Source organism: Lutjanus erythropterus, chromosome 14 (genome assembly GCF_056507025.1).
Source record: "Lutjanus erythropterus isolate fLutEry1 chromosome 14, fLutEry1.hap2, whole genome shotgun sequence".
Taxonomy (NCBI): domain Eukaryota; kingdom Metazoa; phylum Chordata; class Actinopteri; order Lutjaniformes; family Lutjanidae; genus Lutjanus; species Lutjanus erythropterus.
The window spans coordinates 8,884,509-8,908,425 of NC_139330.1; the positions used below are offsets into that span (position 1 = coordinate 8,884,509).

The following is a 23,917-nucleotide window of genomic DNA, read 5'->3' on the forward strand; positions in this document are numbered from 1 at the left end:
GTTTATGGAAAGCGGGCAGGCCCAATTCCAGTGCCGGCTATTATTTTAAATAGAATGTTATTACTCTTTGAGGTTAGATGCGTTGCTGCTTGGAAAATAAGACGGGCATTTGGCTGGGGTGACTTTGCAGCACCCCTCGAGAGAGCGGACCACGACTTCCTGGTGCTTGGTTTGTGGCAGAAGGTGAAAGGAGGAGGAGGATGGACAATGAGGGGATGAGAGGATGAGAAGTGACCTTTCCCCGGGCAGGTGATGACCCATCCCAGACCACCTGGCTTCCTGCCAGGGTCAAGCAATTAATGCTGCCCTCCTTTGATTACTTCAGACAGCCTGGGGATGCAGCGGGCCAGCAGATAGCGTCCAGTCCGGCAAACGTTGCACAAAGCGAAAAGGAGACAGCTCTGACGAAGGTTCAAGCTCGGGTCACATTGTTAACATACACAGCCGTTATAAACATCAGAAAAAGTAAGCCGCTTTGCTTATTTATTTTTGCATTTGCATAGTAATGCGGCGTAAACACGCTCGGTTGTCTCTAGGCTTTGTCATCTCCGACAACCTGAGCTCATCTGTACAATTAATATTACAATTCACGAGGATGAAAAAGCTCTGAAAGGGACAGTTCACCCCCCAAATCAAAAATACATATTTTTCCTCTGGTATGTAGTGTTACTCATTCATCTAGATTATTTTAATGTGAGTGGCCTCGATTTGGAGATAATGGCCGTAGAGATATGATAATAACTTCTGACTTATTGTAGCAAACTTTATTTACATAGAACAAGTACTTTGACAGGCAAAGCAAGGCAGGGAGCCTGAATGCAATATGAGGACAGAATAAGACGATGATGTGAGTAACTGAGTTTTTGGAGATATCGGCCATATAGAGTATAATGGACCGTGCACTTTAGAATTGAGTTTAAGATTTTACTGATCCCTTTTAAAGCCCGTCTAAGGTCTAGCCCCAAGCTACGTAGTTAAAATGTTGACCCCTTATGAGGCAGTACGCAGCCTTAGATCCTCAGACGGGGCCCTCCTGGCTGTTCCAGAGTCTAGGCTTAAATCTAAAGGTGACCTAAAGGTGCCTTTTCCTTCAGGGCCCCTCGACTTTAGAACGACCTGCCTGAGGAGATACGGCTCGCAGAATCAGTAATATCTTTTAAATTACTTCTTCACATTCATTTTTATTGACTTGCTTTTATGTCATGTCTTCTTTTTACTGTCTTTTTTATTGTTTTTATTGCTTTACTGTTCTTATATTTTATTTTTATTCTAGTTTTCTTATTAATCCTTTATTTAATTGTTTTTATTGTCTTTATATATCGTCATATACAGTATATCTGATTTATATCATATTTACACTGACATTCTGCATCCTGTTTTGTAGCGTCTTTTCTGTCGTCTTGTCTGAACTTCATCTTCATCTTCAAACTGACCAGCAACACATCTTTCCAGACGACATGCTCACCTACTCAAAAATAATTCACAGACATTATTGTGTGAAGCTTCATGCAGAGACTGCTTTTGTTCTTCGCTAGAATCTACCAGAACTACTTTCTTTCTGCAGCAGAATCTGTCGGAATAGTTCCTACATGAAACTGCTCTAAACAAGGTCTGTGGATTATTTTGAGTAACCGGGTCATGATTTTAGGAAACAGACACTGGTGTTGAAGTTTTTCAAATGCATTTTTTGATGCTTTGAGCATCAGGAGCTGAGTGCCATTTCGCCCCCCTTACATATGAGAGAAGGCAGACATCACATGGGATTTAGGACATCACAAAAATTTAATATTTTGCAACACTAATTTTAAATTTTCCTAAAGAACTGTTTTCAATCATTTATTCATACAGCAGAGTTGAAATGTTGGGCCTGACATTCTCAATCTGACAACAAAAACAATAGAGCTAAGAAAAGATACTGATTCTTGTCTTTCTTTGCAGCATGTTATTTAAAAGATGTGTGGGATGTTACTTCTTCAATTCTGACATCACAGGGCCTAATCCATTGTTTTTATATAGGGTAAATGTTATGGCATGATGGGGTTGAAAACAAACTGGGGCATGTGTGCAGATACTGCAGTTTCACAGATAATTCATGCAATTTTTCAGAATAAATACAATCTTGGTTAAAGCAGATAAACATATAATTACATAAGCAGGAAAGTTTTGGTCCCATCGCAATTATTTTGTGGTCTCCTTTAATTGAAAATCGCTGAAGTAAGTCTGGGGGACTTAAAGGGCCCTTGGTTTCTGGGGTGAACTGTCCCTTTAAGAACTTTTCATACAGCAGGTGATATCATGAATCAGGCTGTAAAGATGCGGTTTTCTTTTTCACTGAAGTTTACGAAGCGAGCACAAGTTTAGATGACAAGAATCGTGAGTAGAGGTGTTATACGATAAAGCATCTGCTATCCAAATTTGAGCCCTACAGCCTTTACACAGCGAACGCCTCCTGTTCTATCCATCACCCTCCTGCACCACGTAAGCTGACCCCAGCGCCCGGCCTTATCTCCGAAGCCCCGTTGAGTTACAGCATGTACCACTCCTACTGCGCTAGCCTTGCTGCCTGTGTCCCACAGAGACAGACGCCCTTGTCAATCAGCACTGTGAAGATCATGTGTCAGTAAAGGTAACAGTCAAACAATGACATAATTTAAAGGCCTGCTACACATCGGGTCAGTAAGGCGAAGACTGCTGCAGATAATCACACCTGGTAATGACGAACATTGGCCCACAGCTCTCAACATCTCTCTTCCTGCAGCTCAATAGAAAGCTCAATTTGAAAAGGCAAACTGCATGGGGGATTAGCTCTTCAGAACTCAGCATGACTCGAACTGAACCACAGCTTCAACCTTTAACACAACTTTGAAGAGCATTTATACCCTTTTATGGTTCAGCGAATCAATTGGGCTTCACTGGAGATATGAGCATCTTCATTTCATTTTTCAGTACACTGCTGGTTTCTACAAAGACTCTGGTGAAGTTTGATAGCTTATCATATCATTAAATGGAGATTTATGAATGGAATTTCTAGCAAGTGAGTAAGAGCCAGGCTTGGGGATTTATGGACTACATATATCAGAGTTACATAATTAGGACACAAATAAAGTAACTGTATTCCATTACAGTCACAAAAAAAAGACACATTGCATAAAAACGGGGAATGTTATCAGCATTACAATATTTAAATGTATTTTAAAATAAAGCGCGATGCTACCATGTGCAGTGTATACACAAAACATTTTATGAGAATTTCAATTTTAAAAAAAGAATCGCGACCCACCGCTAATATTAGCTACACAGAAATTCAGTTAGCTAGCTAACCTGGCAATACTACTACTACTGCTTAAAGTTTACTTAAATCCATTTGTTAATATCAAAATCGTGGAAAATGTTTTCTTCCTGTAAAACAAAATATGATGGGTGCTAATGTAAACTAGAATCAACCAGTTTTGACCAATAATATGTCATAAATCTGTCAATCAGTCTTCCAAGATTAGCGATTCAGAGCTAAGGCTAAGATTTATTGGTTAGCTTGTACTTGTACAAAAACACAACATAATGACTTTATTCACTGATTTGGATGAAACTGGATCATATTTTACTGGAGAAAATGCTGTTTGGTGTTTCCTTTGATATCATCCAGCTGCTCAGCTTCAACTCTGGGTCGTACTTACTGCTAACTTAGCTGTTCTTAGCAGGCGACAGAAGCCTCAGCAGCCTCCCAGTGAACACAGCTGGACCAGGACCAAATACAACCTCCGAGATGACAGGGAATACAGAACTGAGGTCATTTACAGTTATACAAATATGGCTTTATCCATTGCTAAAGTAGCTAATTGCTAACTGCCCATGCCTTGGTTAGCCATGCAGCTAAGTTACCTGGCTCAGCCCTGGAGTGCCAAAAGCCAAACCCAACAAGAAAATTATCTTTGCACTGTGTTCCCGTTTGGAGGCTGTATTCAATCTCAGTATCTCCATGTTCACTGGGAGCTCCCAGACTGCAAAGAGTCAGTCAATAGACTGCTGCTGAGCTGCATGGCTGGGGGCTGTAGCATTAATGAAAGCCCCCTCCTCCCTCTCTTTTTACAGGAAGCAAATAGCAAATATCACTCTGCTTTCCGTTTCAGGTCGCACATAAATAATAATGTAATGATGCATTCATGCATAACAAAGGAAGGAATAGCTGAGCAACAATTAATAAACCTACAACAAACATAAATATTATATTATGCTAAACAACCATATTTGGAATTGAGGTAAACCAAAAGTAACAGAAAGTAAAAACGTTAAGTTACTTTTATACTGTGATTTTTGGATTAGGTTACCATATTTTGAGCAAGTAATTAGTATTTGTATTGGAATACATTTTTAAAGTAACCCTCTCAGCCCTGCTAAGGGCATACACAAAAATTTAATGCAGAAATAAAACATCCACTTGATCGGGACATGTGTGACATAACATATGCAAACACTAGAGCCTCTTTTACCCCTTTTAACTGTGGCAACCCTTACTTCTGAATACAACCTTGGGCAAAAAAATGCCCTGATCAAGTAATTTATGCTTAGAAATAAAACATTGACTTTCAAATGCACCACCGCCTGAAGCCAGGCTTTGAGGCTGATTTGATCCCCCTTTGAGATGGTGAGAGATACGGCCCATTCCCCCTAATCACATGCCAGAGACTGTGCAATCACACAGCAACAGCTAAAGTAATCACTGCGGTGGTCTCCGCCCCTCCTCTCTGAATCGAGCCTCAACCCTTCAACATCGGTAGCACCGGGAAGTCCTGCATATGTGCGCCACATACAGAAACAGATGCACTGTAGCCTGTAGCACTGGAGCCTAATATTCACACTGTAAGCAAGCTTGTTGATGGGGTGGCTGATAATGACCGACTGTGCTGGGTGAAAGAGGCTGCCACTGCCTGAGTAGTAGCCTCATGCAGCTGTATTTGAACAAGGAGGTCGAGCATTTTGTTGCTGCTCTTGCCTTTTCATTATGTAACTGTGTATTGCCCCATGTAGTATATTGCCAAAATGGTGGATGCAACCAATCCTCAGTTTTATTTTGGAGATATTTCTTTCTGTAATTTGTCAAATAGGAACTTGTAGAGAATTAGAATCCTGGGACTACATTCAACCTCTCATTCATTTTACGGATGCCAGGCAGAGCCTTTGTTTGTGGAAAATAATACACTGGCCAGAAAACAAGAAAGCATGGGAATCTGATGACTGTAAAAAAGTAAAGCTGCAGCAAACTATTTAGCTAATGAGCTTCTTTCTCTGGTCATTAAGCTGTAGAATAAATGTAAATGATCTCAAAATCATGTGGCTGACTGCTATTGAAAGACAACTTAATATTCTTGTATAAGTGATATATTCATATCTGAACATATTCACTTCACAAATCACTGTGAACGTTTTTCTTTTGCTGTACCCGCCAATGAGCAGTTCATTACACTGGCAATGCTAACCAAGGTTATTTGTGTGTCCCAGACTTTATGGCTTGATATCAGTTTGAGTGAGTGAGAGGACAGTGAAGTGGTCATAATGTTTTTCTTCCACTATCTGTTTCTGCAGGCCATAGATAGACTACATAATTAATGGCTTTGATGAGCGTTCTTGTGACAACACGGCAGAGGGGTTTTTTTTGTGTGTTGTCTGAACTTGCGGCAGTCTTAAAATTAGCTTACTGGGTCATGTACCGTACTTACAAGAGCGTGCACTAAGCAGTCTGAACACACACGCACACAAAGACACACACACACACAGACAACACCTCCACAGTAAAGGCCTCCACGCTTCAGTGTGGGGTACTGCGGTGTAAAATTGTGTTCAAATAGAGTGAATGAGCAAGTTGGAGTTTGATGAGTCTCCTGTCCTCTTCTGAACCAATAGCTCGACCCACTCTTGCTTTATCACGGTGTGCCAGCCTACCGCTATCTGTGCTACACTAAATCAATTAGCATGTCATTAAGATAGCTTGTTCCAGCACAGTAAGCATGGAGGTGGGACTACACTATCTGCACGAACGGAGAGAGCTGAACTCAGAGGGCATCATATCTCAGTGTTCATGTGTTAGAATGAAGTGGGCCGTATTTATTGGTGGGCTCAGTGCATGTGTACAAGAGCACATGGATACAGAGGAGATATCAGTCCCTAACAACTAGAAATCGCCAAGAAAAAAAGTTTTACTGTGGTCTGTGTTACCTGTAAAGAGATATTTTGCATGCATTTTTTTTCCATCGTGTGTGTTAGAGATTATGCAATTGCTTCCATGTGTGCGTGAGTCAGCGTGTCTGTGCATGATCAGTGGACCTGCATTTTGTCTGCAGTTAATATTGCACATGACTGGACGAATCAGCCTAATATTTTCTGGTGCACATTCATGACCGTATGCTGAAGGACCTCTGTGATTCAAATTTCTTGAAAAATCTTTTTAATCGCTCCACACCAGGCTACTGGCATTATGTTTTCAAGCAATCCAATTCATGTGAACGCTGTATCTCATGAGGGCTTTCAGGGAATTTCTTCAAACTTCAAGAGCTCATATGCTAATTATGATGAAGTATCTAATAAGATAAAATGATGAGGTGGTGATATTTATATCCAAAAGCTTCCTTCAGAAGAAAAGTTCCTTCAAAGTTATGGGTCAATATAGCAGTAAGTTCCATTTTAAATAACTTCACTATATTAATTAAATGAGTCTGGACAGACATGGATGTAAAGTACAACTTGACTGGCAGCGCAGGGATACAACTGTCAGGCAGTAATTCTATTTCTTGACTGGTCTGTTTTATACAACCATTGACAGCTGACGTCTCACTCCTCTTAACCAGCCGCAAGTGATGAACAACTGCTTCAGCCTGAAGTCTTGTTTCAGCTGTCAGGACAACGGGGTCATATTCATGTTTGCAGAACTTTGCAAATCTCTGCTGGCAGTTTGCAGTAGGTGCTTCACCATCTGTATCCCAGTGGGGATCCACACTCTCCCAAGTGCACTTTTCTAGTTGGCTTTGTAATCCTCAATAACAGCCATAGTGATTACATTCAAAGCTTTATTTTAGTTTTCAACCATCTCTGAGACAGAGATGTAATCAGTTTTATTTATTCCTTTATTAATTCTTGTCATTCTGAGTAGGGATGGAGCATCAACAGAATATTCAATTCAGACATAAAGTCGCCTTACATTAGAGAACAGGGTGATCATTCTGCAATTACCAGAAGTAAAGCAACACCTTGGTCTTTGGACAAGATAGAGAGATGATAGACTTAATCCCCAGTCGTGCAGAGAGGATTTCTCTCTGAAGGCAAGAGCGTCAATCAAACAATTCAGATAAACATTGGAAATACTGTAGCATTTGCTGCTCGTGATAAACTTTTCTTTATCTTTGACAGCACGAGCGTTTAATGAAAACTGCTTTCCCCTCCAAAGATAACATAAAGTGCAAAAAGTAGAACATTTAAGAAATAACTTTCACCAGTGTCAATTCAGAAATTGGATCCATATCATCTTAAATCTATTTAAACACTGAAACTAGAAGTATTTAACGACACCAACCTGAGGTCAGGGGAATCAAAGAGCACACATCATATTATCCAGAGTGAGCCAGATAATAAAATCCTCAGATCATAAAAGCCATAAAATCCCCATTCTACTGCCTTGGGCCAAATGACTGCCACTAATGTATTAGACTACATGGCATGCATTAACACTGGTGCCAGAAAAGTAATTCTCTGACAGAGAAAACTAATAAGGCATTCACACACTCTCTCTAAAGCATGTCTGCAGCCAAACCTGCAGGTGTTTGACAAAGAGGCAGAAAAGAGAGTACAGCTCTCTCAGGTCAAACTGCGCATCTCCTTCCACATGAGACGGTACAGTATGTGGATACAGAGTTGAGTGTTTAGTCATGCTCTCAGCTTCTGATCAGGCCATATCTCCCTGATGCTCTCAGTCACAGCAAACGACTCAAAGGGGCTAGACACTGACTTCAAAAGCCCAGTGCTGGCTTTGAACACCATGCCAGTTGCACAAACCATCAGCGGCACATCAGCGTCCTCGAGGCATGCGCGGAGCAAATTCGTGCCTCCCTCGGCTGCAGATGCGACACTTGGCGAAGTCTTTTCACTGGATAGTAGACAATAAAAACACCATGAAGGAGTAATGCAGCAACAGAGAGCTGAAGTACCACCCCACTTAGTGTTAGCCTCTGTTTCAGCGGCTCTCTGTTCTCAAATTGAAGGGCTTGTTTCTTCACTCCAAGCTGAGGTTTTCGGGCCATACTTTAATCTAAATTGACATCTACTGCCGCACTAAAGAGTGAAATTTACACACATCGTCATTTTAACCACGATAAAGCAATGATTTCTTCATTACCTGACTATTTTTACTGAACTTTTTTGACACAAAAGAGGAAGGGAAGAGGAAAATATAAACAATTTAATGGCAGCAAAATGTTGAATGTTTTCTTCTTCCATGATTTTGTTTCAAAGTGTGCACATCTCACCCATCTAAAATGCCTGTTTAATGCTTTCATATCACAGTAATAACAACACTTTCACCAGCTCAGGTTGGAGACCTAATTTACCTGTTGAGCCAAGAAAATGACAGCTTGAGTTCACACAAACCTAGCAGTTAGGCTGTATTCAGACAAAATCAGGTGTTGAGGCAATTAGCACGGAGTTGCGTGGTGGTGTGAGGGGAGTTTTATTTGAGCTTTGAAAATAACCGCTGTAATAAAATCAGAAAACAACATTTATTTCTCAGATTAACTGTTTTTTCACACTACCACCGCTCCCTCTCCTCATTCAGTCTCTACCTGCTGCAAACAAATTAATACAATCAACCTTTGCACCGTAAACTGCAAGCCAAACATGGACACCGAAGCTGTTTACACAAAATAAACCAAGCGAGGACACAAGTGTGCAAGTACCAGTGTTTGCTCCATGAGCTCCCCATGGATAGACCCCGGTTTCAGAGATATTTCAGGATGAGTTAGTCTGACCGGTGGTGAGATGTCACTGTTGGGTGGTTCATCCAAGATGCTAAAAAAGCAGCACAGCACATTCAGTAAGCAGGAGCTATAGGTCAGACCAGTGTGTTTAACTTTACATTGACAGACAACTGACAGTTATAAACCGCTGAATTGATCAACTTACACTGGAGGACTTGTCATCACTTGTCAATTTACAATGTTAAGCTTGTCTTGTGCTCCTGCAGCTTTCCTGCAGCCTGCCCAAGCTTCCCTGCGTCCGGGGGATGGCATACTAAATAGGATTTCAACCTATTTAATGTACCGTCTATGGCTCCAGCTCACTATCTGGATTCCTGTACTCATTCTGGCACACGCAATTGCTCCAAAATTGCTCCTGAAAGCGTTACAGCTGAAAATGACGACTGCCAGTTGTCTAGTCGGAAGTGACTGCCATTCATTCCAGGAAGGCATTTAAGTCACGGTGCAGCAGAATATGCAGCAAATCGAATATTCTGTGGGAGCTCATCATTAATGCCCAGCACACGTGTCTTAGCCCCCAGCTGTAAGGAGCATTAAAGATCTTGTCTAACTGTGTGAGAACCTCAGACCAGAAACGCTGTATATGAGGACATGTTGAAACTCGAGTGGGCTGTTCACATACATCCACGATTATGACGTGTGGATGTTCAAACTGCATTGTCCCTTACAGTAAAAGATACCACTTTAAGATGCATTATCGCATTTCAGCCTTTTAGAAAGACACTCTATTAAAAATACACCGTCCAGACAAGGCTAATGGAAGAGAGGCTAGTTGGAAAAAGGGGACAGGACATGCACTCTGTATTCTCTTTGTGTTCTCTGTGGCAATTCATCATCATTTTAACCACTCTGTATAGAGGGTGATAAACAAGCACGGGGAGCACATACGTATGCAGTTTACTGTCTGCTTACCACGCCTGTTAGATAAAGCTGGTCACAATGCTCAAAAATGTAATTCACACTTTTTAAAGGTGAACCACACAATATAGCCACGATAACAGCAACCATCAATCTTATTCAGCTGAATGACAATGAATGCCTCAATATTGTCATGTTACGGCTCCATCTGCCAAAACCCAGACAGCCTCCTGAAGTGATATCTATTCACGCAGAAAAACACAATCATACAAAACATACACCATACTGTATTTATTCCTAATAGCCACTTGACATTTGTAACAAATCATTGTTAAGTCACCATCCCTGGCTTGAAATGGAATTTATTATCAGGTGTCTTAAATGACAAATGCTACTAAGGTAAACAGATCATTCACAGAAAAGGGAAAAGGGATGTAAACACCTGTTTTGGGAGCGTCGTCGGCACAGTGGAGTGCTTAATACTAAGGCCCATACCAGAGTGATGTTGAAAGGTGAAATCTCTACACATCAATTTTGTCCTGAGCGGCACAGCGCAGCAGAGCTTATTACAGACTCCCAATCTGTCTCAAGTGTTCAGACTGTGTCAGTAATGCCGGGCTGCTGGGCCCTTGAAAAGCTTCATTAAAAAGCTTGGCCATCCAGAGCACATCCGTGGCAGCCAAATAAAGTGTCAGACCACATTTTTCATCTGCAGATTAAACCCATGTAAGCCTGAATTAAACCAAATTAGATCTGAAAATGAGAAATAAACCAAAGCCAGATGAGTGGAGGGGCGTGTGTGCAGTGAGCAGGAGGAAACTGCTCCAATACCATATGGAGGACTGGTTGTGTTGGGCTGTCACTGCCTCTATGTCTGCAACCCCTTATGCATTTTTGAAGAGATTAGAGCCTTCTGGTCTGTTGTTTACACATACCCACATATTCTATTTCATTTATTCCTGTGGATACAGGGAAGTAGAGGCTGACCTCCCTTATTCTTTCATCTATTGTGATCTGAAGGATCATTCTTGCACTCGAGTCTCTCTAGATTAAAGGATGTGCTCTCCCTGACCACGGCGAGGCTGTTTATTCTCCCACAATGGAAGTCTAGGTGCTTTTAAGAGTGAATTTCACGCTGGCACTGGGGCCCTTTGTGTGCTGGTGAGTGCATCAGGGCTACAGTGTGCTGGCCTGGGAGATAAACTCACTGCTAATCAATCACGCAGTGTCCTCTTTTTTTTAAAGTCTGTCCTCTCTCCCTGTCTTGCACACACACACACACAAACGCACACACAGACTCACTGTATGCACACAAAGTCCTTCACTATTTGATGTAACAGTGTCTTCAGTCCTTAGACCCTCTTGTGTGCACATTTCAATCAGTGGACAATTACTGTCCAGTTGTTGTGTGTGTGACTACATGCTGCCAGATTCATATCTCAACTGGATAACCGACGGTGGAAGAAGAACTCAAATCTTTAAATAAATATAGCAACACTGCAGTGAGAAAATAATCTGTTACAAGTTAAAGTCAAACATTCAAAATCTTATTAAAACTATTACAAAATGTTCTTATTTTGTTTGTTTTGGAGGCCTCTGTGGACGAAACCGGTAGGGTTTACACCATAATAATAACCACAAATTATAACATCAAAAATATAATTAGCTTCTTTTTAACTGGCTAACATATTACTAACTGTAACTTTGGCTGGGAAAATGTAAACACAGGCTCATCTCATCTGATTTCATGGAGAATTTAACTGGTGGCAGACAATAAAATTAGCTAAATAGAAATAGTCAATCCTCTAGCTGATTGTCACGCTAAGTTATATTGGTCATATGGAAGCATCAATATTAAGTTCAAACTATTTTAATAAGTAGTTAAAAACTCCTTGTACTAGCTTTAAGTAACTGTAGCAATACAAGTAAAATGTAAAGTGAATGTGCAAAAGTAAAAGCATAAAACTATACTTAAAGTACTGACAGTAAAAGTACTCGATATGCAGCATGGACAGTTTCAGAAAAATGTAAATTGATCTGGCAGGTCACTTCTGCTTGCACCTACCCACTGACTCTGACGTCCTGAAAATTAAGGACAGTCCCAAATTACAAGCAGTTGTCCCAATTCTCGAAGCCTGTCCTTTTTCTCCCGACAATTAACAGTTATAGTCACAGATAATATGAACAACATATGAATCTGTGAAATTATTCTGATCAAATCAGTTATGTTGGCTATAATTTCAGCTTTTAGTGTTTAAAAATGTCCTGTTTGTTCTTGTAAAATATGTGAGAGTATTATTGATGTGTTTTCACTTGTCTACTGCACTGATTTGGCTATCATAAATAACAGGTTGTTGACGATCATTCAGCCTGTTTTAAATCAGATGACAGAGACTGCAGCTGACACTATGGGAGGAATTTGTGATTAAAAATAGGTCCATCTAAATGAAATGTGTTTGTAGCTCCTGCGGCTTAATGACAATCTTAGCAGCTGAGAAGGCTTTTAAAATAAGTGTAACATAAACTTTACCAGTCCCAAGCTGTCCCTGCAAATACTGACACATTATTGTGAAGATCACTTTAATGCAGCTGGTAAAGGTGGGGCTCATTTTATACTTATGTGTCGCTTAAGAATTTTTCCCTGAGGATGAATAAACTTTTATCTTATATTATAATAAGCACACCATTATTTGTTCATTATATTTTGTATTATTAATCTGAATCTGCAACCAGTTACAAAAGTTACCAAATAAATGTACTGTAGTGGAATAAAAAGCCCTCTATTTACCTCAGAAATGTAGTGGAGTACAAATATAAAGTAGAGGAAAATGCAAATACTCCTCAGTAGTTGAGTAAAAGTATTCAGTTACTTTTCACCACTGTGAGTAACAGACATAAACAGCTGGACATACACTGACAATGCTATCACGTCAGAGCGTGCGCGCCCGTGGAGGGGGTTGCGGTGGGGGGCTGTGGCCTGTACTCTGCCACCCCAGTGTGTTAGATCCTCAGCCAGCCTATTGTACTGAAATTCAGCCACAATACCGCAGTATCTTCCCCAAAGCAGAGCCCTTATCACGGCCCTGAAATGACTCGTCTCTGTGGACGCCCACAACACAGGATCCTCTGGGCGCGCAGAGCTGGAGGTGAACAAGCGAGCGGAGCAATCTAGTCCTATTGTTCCATGCATGATAAACTGGGATTCAAACCTCTCGTTCTCGCTCTATCTTTGGAAAGCTGTGTGCAATCTGTGATATGAGCTACTGTAGCGACGCTGAACGTTTGTGAGCCTTTTGATGGTATAGTATACAACAACTCATCTCTTTGTGTCTGCCTTTGAGGAGAGATTGAGAAAATGAACAAAACAACAGTGTGCATGGAAACCTTCAAGGGTTTATTCACAATGGTTTTATTGACTGTTAGGCAGGGGAGTCAAACTCATTTTTGTTCATGGCCCACATACAGCGCAATTTGATCTCAAGTGGGCTAGACCAGAGAAACCACTGCATAACAACCTATAAATAACAACACCTCCAAATATTTTTCTTTTTTTCACAGTAAAAAAAAGAGAAGAAGCTGATACAACTTAAAATTGCAAGGTGATTTACTGCAAAAGATTTTTTTAATTAGAGCCCAACTCAAATTTCTATTTTTGAAATAAACTATAATAGGTTTTAGCTGAGTTATTTATCTTTCTTGTTTAGATCAACTTGAAAATTTTAGTTTTAATAAATCTAAATATAGATTTTTGGGGTTTCTAAAACTCAAAGATTCAAGTTTGTCTAAAGAACAATAGATTAGTAGTTGGTAAATCTTTTTCAAAACCACACAGTTGATGCCCTGCTGTTGGCCATACTTGGTAGATGTAAAAAAATATGAGTTTCATAAATTTGTTTCCTGCATTGTGGTGACCTTCAAAGCATGAAAATAACAAAGTACATATTTTTTGGCAAGCGGATGCCTGCAGACGACCTACAATTGACCTTTCTTAGCTGGAAAACATAATGGGACCCAAGCATTTAGCCTTACCTGGTCCAATTTCAAATCTGATTATAGTATGAGACATGCAGTAAACAACTTTCAGCTCTTAATTTTCTCATGACTTGACACAAAGCCTGAAACAGAGTCATGTCAGTTATCAATCAGGTTGACACAGGGTGTGTCAACTGGGTAAATGCCGCTAAAGAAATTATCAGCCAAAGCATGTTAACACTTAAACGCTAGAGAAAATACATGCTGTTCCACGGATTTTTGAAAATCCAGTAGTCTTAAATTCTCTAACCTGGCATGATTACTTGAAAAGCTTATCATTTTACATCATGCATCATTTTTAAAAATCTGTTTCGTGATGCACCAAGAGTAACTTAGCACCGAGCATTGGTAAATGAATTGAAATCGGGAGGGAAGACATCCTGTTTCAGTGCATGTTGTTCTGTGGTTTGATTGGAAGAGTTTCCAATGTGAGGGAAACACTGCTGCGCTTCTGGGTAAAATGTATCACTTTATTCTCTCTGATCTCGTTAAAAGCTTACTCACTCTTGGTCTAGTTAGAGTTGAAGATCCACGGCTCATGCTCGTGGAGCTTTGCCAAACAGCGTTCAGGGAATCCTCCGTAGACATCTACCCCTCACTCCTTGAATTGTAATATTTTCTACTTGATCTACCCACACCAGAGATAGCTATCAGTCAAGGCATCACAAAATTGTCTCTCATGTGCAGCAGTGCATGCCTCCGTACGGCAAGTAGCAGTCGTGGCTGTGGAACAACACCGCCACAAAAGTCAGCTTTGCACATTACGTCGTTATTTACAGTCGGCAATAAGCTGTATAAAACCTTCTTTACGCCAGAGTGTTGATGGATTCCCCGAGTACATGTTACAGCAATCATCAGGTAGAGAGAATAAGTGCCGCAAACATAGCACATCAGCTGCAAAGTAATCCGGCAGCTCGGAATCATTTGGCTGTCTTTTCACAACATCCATAACACCAGCTGAGGGATGTTGTAGCACATCAAGCTGTGAGCTTTATAAAACACCTCAATCCACAGTGACAGATATAAACAGTGGCACAGTAAACAGAGATGACCCCCGAAGGTTACCATCACTCACTGACTCACAAACTGATAAATGCGCTGTATAGCCTTAAACAGCCTCCTGACAACTGGGTGCAATGCTGTCGTCAGCAACTTTTAATGAAAATATATAACATGTAATAATGCTGCTGTAGAAGCCTTGTGTCGCCGCCTCACAATTGCTTATATTAAAATTGGTCCTAGCTTTAGTTTCACATCTGTATATTAAATTTCTTTGCCAGGACTTTGACATGGTTAATTGACTCTTTGTAAGCCTTGTCCCTTTTTGGTTTGTGCTCCAGTAATAGTTGAGCAATCTCAGGGTTCAATGTAAAAATTTATTTGTCTGAAATCTATTTTTACTTGCCCCTGCACAAATTGTTTTCTTTATTAGTGCTCATCAAATAAAAACAGAGACTAAAAATAATTATCATGTTTAATCTAGAGCTGCAATGCCTATAAAATGCCATAAATAGTAAAAAATGTCCTTGTTTTCCAAGTCCAAGGCTTTAAATGTCTTTTTTTGTCTGACCAAAACCCAAAGATATTCAGTTTAATATGATAATAAACAGAGAAAAGAAAGAAATCTACATATTTGAGGGGCTGACAGCATTTTCTTCTATTTTTGCATGAAAAATTACTTTAACAATCAATTGATCATCAAAGTAGTTTCATAGGTCGGGCAAGTGAGTTGCCAGATTTACTGGCCCGATATGGCCTTTTGTTTGCCCTGGGCAAGTGGGCGATTCTTATTGCTGAGCCCTGAATCTTAGTACCTCGTCAAACCTCGGTCAACGTCTTTCAAATCTGGTTTCTTTTCAACATAGACAAACCTGGCAAACAGCATGCTGGAAAATGAAATGGAAAAGGAGAAAGTTGACAGAGGTTCCAGGGGGCAGAACGTAGGAAGGGTCAATTAGTGCTGACACATTACAGGTCACATAAGGTTTCGACACTGGGTGAAGAGCAAACAATTACATAATTTTAACAGCTCGAGATTAATTCTTGATAATGAGTTCTAAACTGACATTATCGTGTTTAGAAATCAGTATAAAGTAGCAGCTTTGTAAACTAGCACACCAGTGATTGTTTTTCTCACTGTCTGGATAATAAAACAGTGATGATGGCTTCTCTGCAGTCCTGACTGAGGCATGCAGCTCAATCTTCAGCCAAAATGTCTTTGAAATTAAAATGTCCAACTCCATTTCAGTTTCCCACAGGGGAGATGGATATATTACCTCTCTTTGCAATGGTCATTTCAGATGATGACTATTTTGCTTCTCACCTAATAACTAAAATTGAAGATGATCCTCTGTTTGTCAGATTATACCATTCCTCATGCTTTCCAGATGACTGTGTTTATGTATGTTTTCTATCAAAGAAATTGTGGTGATACAGCAGATAAGTAACCGGGTATTTACAGACTATTTGAGCTTTCAGTCCTTGGGATGCATAATTATAATACATCTAATACAAAAACCAATTTCAGATGATTTCATCTGATGTGTTTATGTTCTTCTGGGTTTAATAGCTCTCCCCAGAATAGACCAATTAAACAGTCAACAGACCATTTAAGGCCTGATTAGTCTCAGACTGGCTTTTAATTTGATATGCATGCAGACCACAAACTAAGGGGTTGATCAAGCGAGGAAGGTGGATAAGATGTCTGTCTGATACAGAGATGCATGAGAATCAGTGTTCTGTGTTTCTGCGGTGGTCCAATCATCTCCACTCACAGCAAATCAACAAAAGCATGAAATACACGGTGCCTGCGCAAATGGAGAGACTGACAGGTATTTGTTTGAAATATGCATCACTCTGGCATGTCCTACCTTATCAGGATTCTCTTCGATCCAGTTCTTGACTGTGCTCAGAGCGATGTCAGCTGCAGGCTCATTGGGAAAGCCTAGGAGAGAAAAAAAAAACAGTGTCAATACCAGTTGTATCCAACATGCAGATGCAAGAGGGATACAGAAACAGACAGGCGAACAGACAGACAAACCGATATCTCCACAGGTAACAGCATTTCTCCTAAATCAATGGAAAGCAGCACAAGCTGCTCGTCTCTGGTAGATGAGACCAGATGTCTGATAAACTGCCGTAGACGTGTTGCCAGATGCACAGTGATGGGGAGAAAACACACACCCACAGACATATTTCTGGGGTACAACGTGTAGGTGCAAACTACATATGTAGAGATTTGTAATCACACCCTCACTTATCGCCAAAACAAGTAAAATTGATTAATGTTTTGTCTTTATGGGAAAAATTACACTTAGATGTGTGATCATTCACAACAGCCTACTTTATCAGCTTGTCAGAACAAACATGTAGTAAAGCTAGTGTGGCTAAAGCTTTGGTCGCACGACAGAGCTTTTAAAGTCTTCAGATCGCTGTGCCGTTAACACTAAGCAACACTTTGTCTTGTGATTGTGGGTCTTGAAATTGTTGTGCTTTTCACACTATATGACTGATCAGAGACAGGGATTCACATATTACAAGATATTTCACCAGCAAGTTACTGATATTTTATGGAAAACAAGACAAAAGTTTTGGTTTTTTAAGAATCTAAGATATAAAAGACTCTCGCACGCTGTCTTCAACACTTGCAATCAAAGATTCAACAACATCGCTGTCTTTGATTGCAAGTGCGGAAAACAGTGTGCAAGAGTCTTTTTGCTTTTTATTGTCGACCTATGGTGTTTTCACACACACCTGTCGAACTACAAGTGTGCAAAAGGTTTCAGTTCTTTGATTCTGCTTTGCTGACAGCTTTGCACACTGTTGGAACCATTTCTTATAAAAAATTAAAGAAAACACATTAAAGAAGAAGCATGTCCAAACTTTTGACTGGTACTGCATATGAAGCATCCGTGGACCAAATTAAAGTTTCTACAGTGATGATGGAGCCCCTTTCCTCTCTGTTTGTATTTTTTACTTACAAATGTGTTAATTATCCTGGACATGAAGCATGCATAGCACAAAATAGTGTAGCGGTAGTGTCAAAGGAGATCAGACTCAGCCTTCTCCTTTCCTCTCCTCTCTTAAAAAAAGTTTTATTTTAGCAGCGGTGTACTGCAACCGCTTCTGGTTGTATGAAACTAGTTTTTGTCACGAAAAAACATGGTAGAGGTGCAGCATGTGTTGTCTCACATAGTTACTGGGGCTACAGCTTGTTTGTACTTTATTACTTTATAGCGACTACTACTACTTTATAATAACTTTTTGCTCATTTTTAGGTAGAAATACTATATATATATATCCTATATAAAAGTTGTAGCAGTTCTGTATCTGGGTTTTTCTGGCTGCTGCTCGGCTCGTTTCCTCACTCAGGCTGTCTGCTTTCACTGTAGCTGTTGCATGGCTTCTCAAGCTGGCCCACATGCGATCAGATATTAAACCTGCTTGACATCTTTCGGGATATCTGCGAGGCACCGACTGCATCTTTTAACACTTCACACATGGTGATCTTTGCTCACGGGTGCATGCGCCAATTTGCCTACGACGTGGGGGTTTTTTGTCGGTGATTTCCAAAAACCTGTGAGCAAGGGCAAAATCCTGTAGTGTGAAGCAACGTGGCTAAATACCACATGAATCACAACAGTCGTGTCTGCTCAAGAACAGCTTTAACACGATGTATCAATCACAAACACACAGACTGTAATTTGGTGAATATTTAATAAGGTCAGCTAAGGGAAGACTCGACTGGATTCTGGACTCAAGATCATTTGCTGCCTTTGTAAAGAACTTCCAAGACTCAACACTTAGAGTGAGCTATTGACTAAAAAAGCCCTGGGGTCAGCCTTGCTACAGCTGAAGAGTATATACGCCATTACTGAAAGCACTGACAATCTGCTGCCCTGTCACATAGTAGTGTTTCAGTTGTCTTCATTTCAAAGTAATTATATTTGAGTTTGGTCTGCTGGGATTTTCGCAAAACCCAACAAAACCATTCTTACTCTAAAGCCTCTGTACAGATCCTGAGCTGCTCTGCAGCTGCCTTGCAAACACAACCTTTACACTATAAGCCCTATGCAAAGTTGAGGCCAGAAGCCAACAAACAAACACAGACCAGTTTTTTCAGTCTTGGTGACCCCGGCTCAGTATTTAAAGCTAGACGCTGTTCCTCATTATAAGCCCTCACCTCCATAAGAGACCACGGTTTGCAGCAGGCACTGTCTTCCTCTAACGACAGAGGTCAAGACCTCAATTTCAACCCACATCAACTGATACAAAGGCCATGCCACAGTTGTAACCTGTTGGTTATTGCGTGGGTCACATTCTCAAATATTTTTCTTTTCCCGGGTCATTGCCACGACTATAACATTCTATGACCTATGAAACAGGCTTACAAGCAACAACCTCTACCCTTTAAAGACGGATGTAAAGAAAAATGAAAAGCCACAAAGATCCAGTCTTTCCTGAATTCTCTCATCTCTCACTCAGACCACCTGCCGTCGAAGCCTCTCAATAACTATCCTTTAAATGCTCTGAATCAACTGCCCTGACAGCCAAGATATACTGTATGTATTATCCTCACCAGTCTCACCTATCTGACTACTGTTGATGTCTCTCTCCCTTTCTTTCTGTTTTTCTTCTCCTCCCCCTCCTCAGCCTGACAGGAGCTACGCTGAGGAGAAGAAGAGAGGGGCTGAAGTGCTGCCGAGCCTTAGCAGAGCTCCTGCTCAAGCCCTGGGTGGAGCAAGATGTGAGCTGAATACGAGTCGGCAGTGACAGCCAGACTGCTCCTATGGCTCTGTTAGGCGCTGTCTGCAGACGGTGCATGGCCCGTTCACAGCTCCTGCCCTTCAAAAGCTGCCCCCAGAGCTGTGCGCTCAGAACCTAATGCAGCATGCCAAATCAGTTAGCAGGTCACCTGACTGTCTCCCAAACACACTTAACCTTTTCGGTGATATCACTTTGTCTGGTGATGTTTCCTTTTTTGAAATCCGTCTCCACACATGTGCAGCAACACTCTCACTCGCACATCAAGTAAGGTAGGCAAACAGATGTGCGGATGACGAGAAAGCTGCGAAAAATACATCCACAGAGACAGGACCAGCTGTTTAGAAAGAGCACACACTTCGGGAGAGGTGTCAGAGAAGTAAGCACACAAACTAATGAAACAAATTAGTAAATTATCATAAAAAGTACAGAGCTACTTTGTGCTCTTACAATGCCAATATGTTAATTTTGAGCAAAAAAACACGTCTTAATCATAGTAACAGGATGTTGTGATCATTCTGGTCACCGGCAGTGGGTGGACTGCATTGAGTACACTTAATCTATTCAATGTGGAGTTTCTACAAATGCTCTATTGATTTGAGAGCTATACCTATTAATCATAGCAGAGCTGGAGAGGATAGAGAGAGGGTTGAACAGAGGTGAGATATAGAACCAGTGAGAACGATAACAAGAAAGCAAAGTGATGCAAACAAACGATGGCAAAGAGATGACAGAAAGAGTGTTAGATGGAAGGCTGGAAAAAGGGGTCAGTACAGCTGGGGGCAGTCTGCCAGGAGAACTCTGCTCGGCAACACCGAGGTCAACAGCGGCAATTCGAGTGCATCGGCAGCTCTCTCTCATCATTCGTCTCCTTCACAGTATCCACTACCTTAACCTCTCCTCACCTCTCCTCTCTTTGCCTCTCTGTCCCTGTCCATCGGGCCAAGTATGTTTAAACGCTGAAAATCAGATACAACAAAATGGCCTCAATCATCACTTCCGTCACCTCGCTCCGCCACGGGAGTCACCGTGGGTAGTGCAGTTGACAAAATCCACTCATGGGTGCTCAAAAAATGATGTTCAGAAAAGGATTGAGAGAGCTGACTCTTTTATATGCTCAAGTGCACACAAAATGAAAAAGTTCAGTGTTTTACTTCTACACCTTCTCCACTCAACACCTCCTTCTCATTCTCTTTTGCTCCATTTGCTATGTGGAGGGTTCACTGAAAGCTAATCTGTCAGGAGGTGGAGAGCTGGCGTCAGGCGCAGTGATGGTGGGCCCTCCAGGGTCCCTGTGCTGCTTGGCTCGGCTCGTCTCTCCCCTATGCTGGGAATATGGCCGGCTCAGGGAGATTTGTCTTAGTGAGGCGCACTGATGGGATATGTGCAGCGCAGCGCCGCTGATGAGGACTCAGGTGGTGCAGTGTTATTTCTGCTGAAGGCTCCTCTACTTCATCACCAGGCAGAACACAGCATCCAGACTGAGAGGGGTGGGGGGGGCACTATGGCACGTGCCATGTGAACAAAGAGTTACGGTGGCTTGGCAAGCTTACGTAACATTTGCATAGAACATCCAGTGATGTTGACAGCGATGGTACTTATGGGTTCAGTGACCACAACAAATTTGGACTTTGGACCATGCAGGGAGAATGAAGTTAGATAATTACAGAATATAACCTGAAAAGACTACAGGGCAGTTTTTCTGCAATTATTTCATTGCTTTGACTAATTTTGAAGAAGAAATATGTAATACATTTAATGTCATAAATCATAAAATGACTATGAAATGTCATCAGAAATCAAAGACGCATGTTAAGTTGAAATATTTGATTATGTATATCCTCTTGAAATTTTTATCCTGAGTCAGGAATAACTTTTTTTGTGCCTGTTTCATGGTAAATATAGTTGAAATTAATGCTGAGTAAGTGTTTGTTTATGAGTCTTGAGAAATCATCAACAATCTTGAAGAAGAAGTAGATGTTTATAACAGTTAATTGAGTAATACGTTAATTGAGCGTGGCAGACATTCACTTAACTCAAAGCCCGGAGCATGTGTTTTCAACAGTGGGCTTTTGTTTCCAGGATCACAGGCTTAAATTAACATTGACAGACAGCTGACAGTTATAAACAGCTGATCAACTTAGAGTGTTATTGTCAGTTTACGATGTTACCCACATCCTGCACTCCTGCGAAGCTCCTGTGGAGCTCCTGCAGCTCGCCTGAGCTTCCCCGAGTCTGGGCATAGACTGCATATTAAATACAATTTTAATATTTAATGTACGGTCTACGGTGGCAACTCACTACTTGGTCTCCTGTACTAATTTTTGCATGCACAATTGCTACATATTGCTCCTTTAAGCAACAATTAAAAAGCATGATGAAAACATATGAGAAAGATGACTTAGTTTAATTTCCTTTAAAGTTAAAGGTACAATTTTATCCATGTCTCTATGTCAGTCCAGTGTGTTCTGCCAAAGGGGAGATTCATCTTAAAACAGAATTCACATATTTTATTCCTATGATCTTCAGCATGTAGGACCTTTGTTAATATGAAGAAAAAGAGAGCCCGGTCTAATCTCTGATGCAACCGGGAGACAGAGTCTCTGGCCCCTCTCTTAGACATATGTAAAACACCTTTATGAGCACTTGTGCAGGACCCTGGGTGACTTTTAAGGAATGTGGTTTTATGAATTTTGTACAAAACTAGAAACCAGACCAGAGGAAAGCCACCGCTTTGAATGTTAAAACTCAAAACTACATAGAGTGACTCGGTTCATAGACACAGCTCTCAGTTTACATCACAAAGAGCTCGGCCTTGGCTCTGAAAGTTAGAATGAAAAGTTCATGTTCAAAAATATCCACTGAACTGGAACGTGGGGGAAATAATATAAATGTGCACTCTGCCTTAGGGGGAATTTTTGCTTTAAGAACAAGCAAGCCATTGCTCTCTCTTTTGCCAGCACCGCACTCTTTCATATCCTAAATTTACAGAGTTAACTTTCACAACAAACTTGTGTAGCTAAGGTGTTTTTATCTTGCGAGAAGGAGTGAGAAGTAGCTGCATCACCTGATAAAGTGAGCAGAGGTGAGTCTAATTCATGTCTGTGCTATGATACATTCCCATTCTTTGTTTGCAAATATATGGGTAGGCACATACTGCAGACCACACCAGTTTTGTTTTTCCTGAGTGAGCTTATAATGTAACAAGGAGACCACAACCTGCTGTTATTTTAGGCCTATAGAATTTCCAGTGTTGTTTTGTTTTGAAGACGTACCTTTTTTTTGTGAGGGTATGTGGTCTACGTTTGCCAAACAAATGCCGACTGAATTCTCGAAAAATACAAAGTGCAGCTTTTCTCCCCTTGAGGCAAGAATCGTATTGTTGGTCCCATTCTGCTTTCCCTCAGTTGTACTTGGTCAAGTTCACGTCTCAACACTCGTCATTCATTTTGATGAGCTGTCTACCTTGAAGCAGCATATAGCCTGAGGCTGAGGTATCTGGCGCTCGTAAATTCACCACAGGTGTTGAAATAGTGGTAAACATAGGAAATCTTCTGCAGAAAAACAACTGGCAACAACAAAAATGCCAATGTTTATCTGTTTTTGGAAAGTCTTTAACAAAGATTTTGCCTCTTTTTTTTTTTACACAAAGCCTGCTTTTTAAAAAAAAAAAAAAAAAAAAAAAATGTTGCATCTTTAAAATATTCCCATATTCCTAAAGTTCCCATGAAGTAAAAAGTGTTTCTATCACATATGTATTGTGCTATACATTAACCATGCATTAGTAACTGGCCTATCATTGACAAATAAATCATTTTGCAGATATTCTAGGATATTTTTAACAGCATTTCAGAGTTTATCTTTTTCTGGAAAATAATTTAAAACAGTTGATGACTCATCCTTCACTCGGGGACGTACACTAAATTTGCATCCAATAATTCTCGCTCATGATGCAGCGGAGCATGGAAGACAAATATATCCATTCACCAGAGGCGAGTGGAGTGTTTCTGGGTGCCAAGCCTCACTGTACTAAAGCACAACTGTGTAACTTTATCCACTGATTCGGGTGATTATGGAGAAAATATTTTCTGGTTCCCTTCTGATGTCCTCCGGCTGCTCAGCTTCAACTCGCGGTTATTTAATTGCAGAGTTTCCTGATGGGCCGATGGCTTTAGGTTATTATTAACTAAGCTAACTTTTAGCTTCTGTTAGCTGGCAACAGAACCAGACTCAGAAGCATCATCAGG

The 23,917-nt window shown here is 40.8% G+C and overlaps 1 protein-coding gene across 1 annotated transcript in view; it reads right to left on the minus strand.

Moving 5' to 3' along the window:
* macrod2 (mono-ADP ribosylhydrolase 2) overlaps positions 1 to 23,917 on the minus strand; it is a 551,038-nt gene that overhangs the window by 111,099 nt on the left and 416,022 nt on the right. The window contains exon 8 of the mRNA XM_084735639.1: positions 16,778 to 16,851. Coding sequence (XP_084591765.1) covers positions 16,778 to 16,851 — 74 coding nt within the window. The remainder of the gene's footprint in view (positions 1 to 16,777; positions 16,852 to 23,917) is intronic.